Below are 10,157 nucleotides of genomic sequence, written 5' to 3'. Positions count from 1 at the left end.
CATCTGGAGCACTGCTCCACTGAAACACCTGTTTTCAATTCAGGCAACCGACAGAAACATTTGATTGTTTCTCACAAGCAGTTTTTTTTGCTCCGTCCCTCTCATTGACTCACAGGCTATTTGTTATGTTTAAGCCAAAGAACAGCTCTCTTATAGGTAATAGATGGAAGAATAATTTGAACTTGATTAAAAGCAATTGAGAGGAAAAATATAGTGTATGATTTTCCAGGTATTATGTCTCCTATTTTGGCACCTTTGCTGCCGAATAAGGTTGCTTCTAAATAGGTTCAGTATGTTTGAGATTAAATGGAATGAGTAACGTCTGAATGTTAAACTTTTACCCTTTAACTTAATGGAAAATAATGGGCATTCAGGGTGAGATGTTGATTGTCATGATACATAAGTCCTCTATAAAATCATTGTCAAGGTACTGGAGTAAAGCCCACGCGAGGTCGAATGATGTGGCTTGATAGGAATTCCTTAGGTTCACACTATGCTAAATAAAATACATAAACTGTATTCATTCATCAACATTGTGCAGTACCTTTCATCTCTGATTTTTATGGATATGCACGGAAACTTTTAGGTCCTGTGTCCTGCCCTGAAGTTGACGTTTTATATAAATAAATATAATATAAAATATAAATATAAAATCTATACGAAATGTCTTTTCTGTCAAAATAACATTTTATTTGGCGTTGAACAAGAGTACATGCATGTTCCACAAGTCATGTGCAAGGAGCCCGACCACACACACACAAAGAAAATCATTTAACATGCTGAAGTGAGAATAAAGCTGAGGAAATTTCACTGCCAACTTCCTGAAACACTTACTTGTGCCTAATTGTTTAGAGGACAGACACACACAGAGGCAATTAGGAACGATATGCATGGGCAGGTCTTCACAGGGAAACAGTATTTAGGCAAAAGAATAACAAAGTATGATATTTGCCCGTTCCATAATACTATGTTATACGTGCGCAAATAAATGTATGACGGAGGCTATCACTGCACACATTTGAATACCAACACTGCCTATTCAGTGCTTTACAATGTACATTACGTTTTTTTTCTGTTTTGCTCATATATATATGCTTTCCATAGAGTAAATACAAAAGTCCTGTTGTATAAAAAGGCAAATAAATATCATCAAAAACATCATCAAGTACAAAAACTCCTTCTTACTGAAAGTTTACTACATTGCATTAGTGTATTGTTCAATCATGACAAACTCTTCAGAGCATTAAAGGAGTAGTTCAACATTTTGGGAAATACGCATCTTTTGGCGGAAAGTTAGACAAGAAGATTGATACCACCCTCATTGCTGTGTGGTAAATATGAAGCTATGGCGAGCAATACTTTAGCTTAGCTAACCACGCAGGCTGAGGACAGAAAGAAACAGCTAGCCCGACTCTGTCCAAAAGTTAGAAAATCTGCCAGCCAGCAACTCATTGTTTGCACCTCTTCATTTAATCTGTACAAAAAAATGGTGTAAAAACAACATCGTGCCATTTTAGGAGGGGTTATTTTTGACTCTTAGCATTCTCCAGGCAACCAACGTAGAGTTAAGGAATTTAATGCTCCAAGTCAAGAAACAGTCCTGCAAAATAAGCCCGTTTAAAATAGCTGTTTTGTCGGAACAACAAAACAACTGTCAAAATGATTGTTTTTACACATTTTGTATGGAATTTTAAAAGCACGATAGAATGTGGTAATGAGTTCCCTTTAGAGGTGGCAGGCTAGCTCTTTCCCCCTGTTTCCAGTGTTTATGCTAAGCTAAGCTAACCATCTACGGAGAGTGGTATCAAACTTCTCATCTAACTCTCCATCAAATAACGCAAAATGTCCAAACATGTCAAACTACTGCTTTAAATGCCTAATGATACAATACAAAAAGGTTTGTTACATACAGGTATGCACGTTAAATATATGCAGGGGATGAAAGGATATACATGTCAAGACTCATACCCATATGCAAAAGTAGGCATGCCAATGTGTGTGTACACACGCGCACATACATCACATACTGTATAAGCACCACTGCACACATATGTACACACACACACACACACATACAGTACAGACATAACACACACGTAGAGAGTCAATGTAGAATTGGTCACTGCTCAACCAGCCGAAGTACTTCAAGCAAAAGCAGTACTTATAGTTTGTAAATCATACCCAAACAATATTTCACAATAAAAGTCTAAACAGGCGATGAAATATACATTTAAAACAATAATATGAAAAAATATGGGGGAATAGATGAATGAGTTTTTTTCATCAACCAGTATTCTTCCTAGATTTGGTAAATTGTTGAATCTGCTCTGCAATTCAATATTGTGCAAAACTGTCCTTTTTTTTTCTCACGAAATGTATTTATGACATTTAGGCTCCATGAGGCTCCATCCTTTCTTGGATCACACCGCAACCCAGAGGATCGAAATGTTAGTGCCTCCCTCATGTGTTATCTGGTTAACTCGTCCACGGACACAGTCCAGAGTAACGTACACAGCTGTGCCGTTCTGGACCTGAAACGAGGCCCTCAGCCCTATACTGGCCCACTCGCTCCCTTCGGGCATGTATCCAGACACCTGCTGAGCCACAGGACCTGCCTGCCTGCTCGGACCCGGACCCCCCAACTGCTGCAAAGTGAGTTTTACTATATTACACGAGTGGATCAGCTTCAGGTTGAGGACTATGTTTGCTGTCCCCTTCTCGTGGAATATAAAGTTCTTCCGGCTGTTTGGCTCACCCGAGCGGGCCAAATGAACCTGCGGCGTGTCTGAGCTGATCTGCTGGAACAACAGTGGTTTATTCCTGACGGCTCCAAAGGGAAGACCAGTCCTGGACACAGTAGCAGTCAAGGCTGACGACACGGCCGAAGGAATCCAGATAAGGCTCAGCATGCTGATCCCAGTGCCGTCCCCAAAATAACGGATGTTGCACTGGGACGGAGATGCGATCTCGAAGCTGAGCGTGTCTCCGCCGTCCACGCTCACAGCACCAGAGAGGGTGATGGAGGTGTCCCTGTAGTTGACGCCCGTCTTGAAGGCCTGCATCGCCTCCTGGCCGGTCCCGTTGCGGTTAGTATAAGCAATCAGGGAGAAACCCTCTCGAATGCAGGTGTGGCCCATGGAGTACAGTGCCTGCTGGAGGATAAACTTCACCACACCGCTCTCTGTGAAGCGCACCCCACGGCTGTCGTGGGTCAGGCTGATCATATACGGGTCGGACACGGAGGTGATACGGAAAGTCGGGCGGTAGCTGGTCTGGTAGTGCACCAACAGGGACATCTGAGCTGTCATTGCAACAGCGCCGGTATCATGAGACAACCAGAGCAGACTTAAAGAGGGAGCGGTGATATCGTACACATGAAGATCCTTGCTCTGGTTGCAGTGTTGATTCGGACTCTTCAGCAGCAGAGTGAAGGTGTGATTAGGCTCGACCTCCACCCCGCTGCTGACGCTGACGCCCTGAAAGTACTTCCCATCCGGCTGTTCAATGCGAACGCCGCTCAGGTCCAGACCCTCCTCCTCCTGGCTGCCGTTGAGCCTCATCCCGACCTGGAGGAAGTTCCTGCAGCTGTGCTTTATTGCAAAGTTATGATCCAACCACACCAGGCCATGCTGCAGGAAGGTCACCTTCCCCAACTCGTTTGACAGTAAATCGCTGCTCTCCTTCCCTTTGATGTTTAGCTGAAGCCCAGGGAAGATGTGGGCGCCAGAGGTCCTGGCAGAGGGAATGGCCACATTCGCCGCCCAAGACTGGGAGAGCCGACTCTCTGAAAGCTTGCCGCAGAAAGCGTCGCTGATGGCTGTGCAGGGGCTAGTGACGGGCTCTCCATCACAGTCTGAACAGGCCTGGCACTCTTGCAGCTCCTGGTTGTAGAAGTAGTCGTGACCACACAGGCCCATCACCGCCTCCCTCTCAGAAACTCCCAGACACCTGAACCCGCCTGCGCGGTTTAAGACCAGAGAGAATGGAGGAACCAAGGTGTAAGAACAGGGTCTAACAGCTCTGCTGACATGTGATTCAGTATATAATGATTTGTTGTTAAATAAACTGCTGAAAAACCGGTTCTAAAATAAAAATAACTTGGAGGTAATCCATCTTTTTCACTCTGTCCATTAAGAGAGAATAAGTTGCTGTTTATCAGCACAAAAAGCCCTGTTTTAAACTCACCTGGAGTGTTGAGGCACTTCACTCGCTCTCCACAAATGTTTGGTAATTCAAGGCATTCGTCTCTGTCCTGTAATTCATGCAGATCAATATTGTATCATCACGAGAACATTTTAAATATCCATAATTGGGTTTTCGCCTGAATTTGACTGTAATTTTCAAAGCTGATACCAATATCATCGCTTATGTACTGGAACTGCAGATAGCTGATATTTTGTGCTAGAGTTTATTACCTCAAGAATTAACTTTATGATTACTAAAATATCCAGGATATCCTATTTATTTTTATGGTAATCGGGGATGAGATCATTCATCGAGAACGTTTTCACTTCAAACCAGCTGTTATGTTTGGGCATTGCTGGCATGTGCTTGAAAACCACTGAGTGATATCATCATTTGGCACCACAACTACCAGCTGAGACCCATTCACACTTTTTTTTTTGCAGTAGCTTTTTTATTTTTTCCACACAATACAGATATCTTATTTTGAAATATGCTAATAAAGGACAGTTGTTAGTTTCTCCATCAGGAAAATAGCACAGTTTTCAAACGATACTATTACTACTAGTAGTGTAGGATTTAGGGGGATCTATTGGCAGAAATATAATATTCATAATTACGTTTCCATTTGTGTATACTCACCTGAAACTATGAAGCCTTGTGTTTTCATTAGCTCAGAATGAGCCCTTCATATCTACATAGGGAGGGGGTCCTCCGCTATGTTACACCGCCATGTTTCTACAGGAGCCCAGAATGGACAAACCAAACACAGAGAGGGCCCTTCGTTTTTATACATTACCTGAAGACCACCGCAGGTTCTCCTACACGCTTAGAAAGGGACGGGGGAGTGGAGGGGTTTTCAGTCGGCTGCATCTGCAACCTCAACGCTAGATGGCACTAAATCCTACACACTGGTCCTTTTATGTTGAAGCTACGACCATTTTTGTGAAAAAGCAACAATCGGTATTTTTTAAAAAGGACAGTACCTGGCACATTCGGTCCGCAGTAGGAGAGCACTGTGAGATCAAGAAGAAGCCCGGCGGACACATGGTGCACTTTTCACACTGAGGTGGGTCCCTCTGAAAATCACAGAACTCCTCTGATCCACAGGGTGAGGGGCATCCCAGCAGAGGTTGGGGGAAATTGGCCTCCCCGACCACATCCATCACCTTCGAGTCCATGTCCATTTTGTGGACGGCGTAGGACTTCTGCAGGTGGCTGCGGGCCTGGCTCTGCAGACCCGCCAAGTGGCTCTCAAAGTAGCTCTGCAGCTCACCCTGCAGGCCCTGGAAGGAAACCTGTTTGACGGTGTCCGAGAGGAGGCCGTACTGGGCCTTCACCACGTCCATCTGCTCGTACATGCGCCGCTGCTGCTCCAGGATTTCGCGCTGCTGGGACAGGAGCGCCTCCTGTTGTTCGGCGAGCTTCTGCTGCAGTTCGCGGATGATCATCTGCTGGGCTCGCAGGGCCTCCACCAGCTTCTCCTGCCCCTTGGCCAGCTGGAGGTGCAGAATGAGGGCGTCTTCTGAGGGAACTTCATTCTCACCTAAGACGAAAATAATGCAGAATGAAAGCTGGGATCAGACGGGCAAGTTCTCACTGGTAAACACAGCAGTGGAGGAAGTGATTAAATGAGATTAAGTCGGATTCAGAAAGTCTGATTTTTGCAAACAATGCTGGCACAATGTGTGAACACCCAGCCAGCCCGCTCACTCAGCCCAGACACGGCAAGTGTCCTGAAAGTTTCCTCAGTGGACCAACATTAAAGCACTCTAAATTTTCTGGACAATTGACTCTGAGACATTCTTCCAGTTCGGCCGCCCTAGTTGCTCCGCAGACATCAGTTTTTTGGTCCGAAGGTCAACAAAGTCTTCCTTTGCTGTCAGACCACAATCCCCTCTTTGCTGATCACCGGTGGGGGAAAGGGGGGGTTAAAGTCAATAGAGGCTACGGTGCCTGTGGTTAATTTACAGGCATTTCAGTGAAAAGAGTAATTCATCAACTTTTTTTTGAGAAGACTGTCAATCAACCAGAAATGTGTCACAGTAGTTAGACGGGTGGGCGAATTGTGCACAACATGTTTCCTCTTCTTGCATGCAATAAGGACATTTGGAGGAAGGATATCAGTCTGTGATCATCCAAACACAACAGTTAAACATTTTTTAGATGGCACTGATGACGAAGACAGCAGACCTGGCTTGATGTCACATGTGAGCTGGACGCCCAAAGGCGCGCCGCCCAGTTCGACGGCCGGCGATGGATATCCAAACTCCGGAAAATCTCCCAGAAACTGCGCGGCTCTGTCGGACAGATGGACGGGAGGAAGCTGGCTGGCGGCAGAGGAGGCGCTCTCCTCTGAACCGGCCAGACATCCCTCTCCCACACAGGACTTTGATCGAGCTTTTGGCCGTATCCTCAGAGGCAGCCTGCACTCGATCCCCCTGCAGTCTCGGGTGTCGTTTGCGGGCTGAAATTGTTTCGCGGGAGCGGCGCAGTCGGCGTCGGTGCATCCTGCGGGTAGAACTTCAGGCGCTCTCATCCGCGTGCCGCCGCTGTCGCTGTGGCGCCCGCGGGGCGGCTGGGCGGCCGAGTGGGCTTCCGACGCAGCTCTCGGGGAACTCGGGATCGCGTGGTGTTGGCTGCCAACGATCTGCGCCGCTCTCCCCTGCGCTCCGGGGCTAAACTGCCGCGGGAGTCTGGAAGATCTGCCCCCCGGGCAGTGCGCTCCGGTGCACGGTCTTGGATCGCCGGTCTCCCCGCCGTAGCAGTGCGTCCCCCGGCAAATCTCTGCGGCAGCTTGCGCCGTGTGGAGCAGTGATCCCCAAGAGAGCAGCAGCAACAGCACTGATGTTAGTGAGACCATTTTGCATCAGCTGTATCTCCCTACCTCTACCTGCAAAAGAAGCAAAATGCGGGTTAGGATTTAGATTCCCAAACTGAAAATCTGGGAAAAAAAATCTTTGAACCCCACCAAAAAAAAAAATGTTCTGGGGTTCAAGTTAAAAAACCAAAAACAAAACAAAACCATAAAGTCTCCTCGGTCACAACTGAAAACAAACTTTATCACACTTGGCACAGAGACCCCCGGTGTGCAGCCCCTGACGGCGCATTACCTTCAGTCCCAGGGTTCGGCGAGACTGGCTTTTTTTCCCCCCGACGGTCAGCAAGGAAGAAGCACATCAGACGCGGGCATTGCCGGCGGCTCGCTCCATGCCCCGACCCAGCTCCGAGGGCTTCTGCGCTGCAATGTCAGTATGTGGCATTCCGGAGACTTTAATTAGCATCAGGTTTCCCCGGCCACAGATTAACCCTTCACCTTCCCCGTCCTCCATGCAGGGATCCCCCCCCCCACCCCCGCCCCCCTCGTCGGGGAGAAGGAGAGCGGACTGAGGCGTTTTTTCTAAATCACAGCAGAGAAATCTTGGCTTCCGCTTTCATGTTAAAAGACAAAACAACAACAACAACAAAGTGGGCATTTTGCCTGCGCAGTGCCAAAATGATGCCCCCCCTCTGGTCATCTCTTTTCATTTCACTCGCTGTTGACTTTCCTCTGACCCCATGGCCATCCAAGTAGCGGGGGTAAAGAAAAAAAAAAAAAAAAAAAAGTGGCAGTGCGTTTTGTTTAGCACATCCGGAATGTTGAGACAGCTGCTGGTCCTCAGCCGTCCGCCGTCCTCGGGTTATCCTGGCCTTGTCAACGCCGAGCGCCCCTCTTTGTAGACGGAGCCACCGGAGGTCAAACTTTTGTCGAGGTCGGGAATGCGGAGCCCACAGCTGGGGTTTTTTTTTTTTTTCGGGGACCCTCTCCTGCGCTCTCGCCCCGGTGCCTCTTGCGCAGCCACGCGTCCGGCGGGAGGTCCTCGGAGGCGGATGCGTGGTTTTTGGGGGTCTCCGTAGTCTGGCAGATTTTCTGGCGTAGCTGTCGGTTTGATTATCTCAGGGTCAGGCAGGTGCGGAAGTCACGCATCGCCGAGGAAAGAAAAATAAAGTGGTTTAAAAAAAAAAACAGAAAAAAAACTGGAATGATGAAGATAAAAATACCAGATTTTGATTAAGTCAAAATTTAGACGTAATATCTCTTTGCCTCAGTATTTCAAACTTTTGACTAATCTCACAAGCTTGATTTATCTAATAATTTGCATTTATGCATCTAATTCTTACTTAATCCCACACATTTTTTTTATTATTTATCTCCCTATTTTAAAAAAAAAATCAGATTCATCTAATAGTTTGGACTTTCTCAAACTCAAACTCTTCCCTTATCGTGTGATTTGACTTATTTTCCCTATATTTTTGACTTAGATTCACATAATCTTGATGTAGTATCTCATCGTGTATATCTCAGTTGTCTTTCTCTGAATTTTGACCTTGTCAGTTAAATTTAACTTCTCTATATGATCTTTATTTTCTATTGAGTTACTAATGATCTCATCATTTTGACTTATTTATCTCATAGTTTTGTCTTTGTAAGTCAGGAGTTTGAATTTGCTCATAATTAAGACTAATTTAAATCATAATTTTGACTTATTTATCTCAAAATCTTTTATCTCAGAATTTTGAAACACTATATTCTCTTATCATTTTGATTTACGATCTCGTGATATTGACTCGTTCCTATTATTTCTGACTTAGTAGCTCCTAATGTTGACATTTTATCTTATAATATTGGCCTAGTTGGTGTCAAAATCCAGAATTCTTTATCTCCTAATTTTTGTTTATTATCATTATTACTCGATATTTCCACTTTCCAATGAGTCATTTTTTTTCCTTATCAGTTCTCATCCATTTTTTTTTCTTTTCCCTGACAGAAATGGGCTTCTACATAGAAGGGAGTTTGACTCATATTAAAACACACACACAAAAAAAAACAAATCTCAGTTTCCTTTTTTTGTTGGATTATGTTGGCAAATAAGTCTTGCCACAGAGAGCAGGGAGGGGGGAGGGGGGGGCTCTCAGGAACCCAAATCAGTTGCATACACACAAAAACATCCAGCCAACTGGCCGTTATTTTTCTGGCGTAAACTTGCCCGGTGGATTATTGCGCCACAAAAAAAAAAAAAAAAACAAGGAGGTTGAGGCTGGCAGCATGATCCACGCCACCCACTGAGACCAGCAGCGCTTGGCGCGTACAAACAGAGGGCACTGCAACACTAACATTCATCCCCTCTCACATCATCGTGGTGGCAGTTCGTCCTCTGCGGTATCACAGACACTCTATCGTTTCGCAAGGGTGCCCCCTGGTTTTGTCATTATCACCCCCATTTTTTTCTTTTTAGCGGCCCAGGCCCAGGAAAGGCATTTAGAGGTGTGCTGGAGCAGTCAGGTTTAACATGACAGAGAATAATGGTTTAAAAACATGCCCTCTGTTGCACCTCACATCTTACCATCTGGGGTGTTGTAACTCCTTGAAACCAACAGACTGGTCTTGGTTAAGAAGGTCTTTGTTTTTGCGGCTCCTCCTTTATTTGAAATGCACAAAATTTGAAAAGCTTACTTAAAATAACAGTCTATTACTGTTTCTTGACTCTGGGCTACGAGGTATGAGCTGTAGCATATACCTGCAGAAAACCCATTATCGGTATTCACTCTGTTGGACCACCCTAAGTGGCTGAAGAGTGACTGCAAAGACACCAGAAAGCCAAAAATCGCCCCACTCTCCGCTGCCGAGGTCCGCAACCATTCATCAGTGTGCTCATTTGAGGGATGTTCTCCGAGGCACCGGCGTGCTCGGGTTTTCGGAGGATGCTTGGAGCTGATGGGAGGCTGCCTTTGGTGTCCATCTGTTGGTCAACCCCTGAGAGAGGGGAGGGAGCGAGGGCGTCCTGGGACACATGCCTGTGCCCCGAGTGTTTGCTTAATGCATCGCGAGCCGTGAAAGGCCCTTGAACGTGCTCAAGGTTATTTGGTCCCCCCCCCCCCGTGGTGCTCAGCTTCAACGTATGATGACAGGGCTTCACCACAGAGAGGGTGGTCTG

General features: G+C 46.1%; 1 protein-coding gene across 1 annotated transcript; it reads right to left on the bottom strand.

Moving 5' to 3' along the window:
• Nucleotides 1–690: 690 nt before the first annotated feature.
• nell3 (NELL (neural EGFL like) family member 3) lies at nucleotides 691–7,414 on the bottom strand. Its single transcript, XM_040127636.1, has 5 exons — nucleotides 7,296–7,414; nucleotides 6,376–7,075; nucleotides 5,169–5,728; nucleotides 4,186–4,252; nucleotides 691–3,958 (listed from the first exon to the last, which is right to left on the bottom strand). Exons 2-5 carry the CDS (start codon nucleotides 7,043–7,045, stop codon nucleotides 2,421–2,423), a joined length of 2,835 nt encoding a protein of 944 aa, XP_039983570.1. The 5' UTR covers nucleotides 7,046–7,075; nucleotides 7,296–7,414; the 3' UTR covers nucleotides 691–2,420.
• Nucleotides 7,415–10,157: the final 2,743 nt, after the last annotated feature.

This window comes from Xiphias gladius, chromosome 5 (assembly GCF_016859285.1).
Source record: "Xiphias gladius isolate SHS-SW01 ecotype Sanya breed wild chromosome 5, ASM1685928v1, whole genome shotgun sequence".
NCBI classification, from domain to species: Eukaryota; Metazoa; Chordata; class Actinopteri; order Istiophoriformes; family Xiphiidae; genus Xiphias; species Xiphias gladius.
Note: the sequence above shows the minus strand (reverse complement) of the source record. Positions and strands in the feature narration are given on the sequence as shown.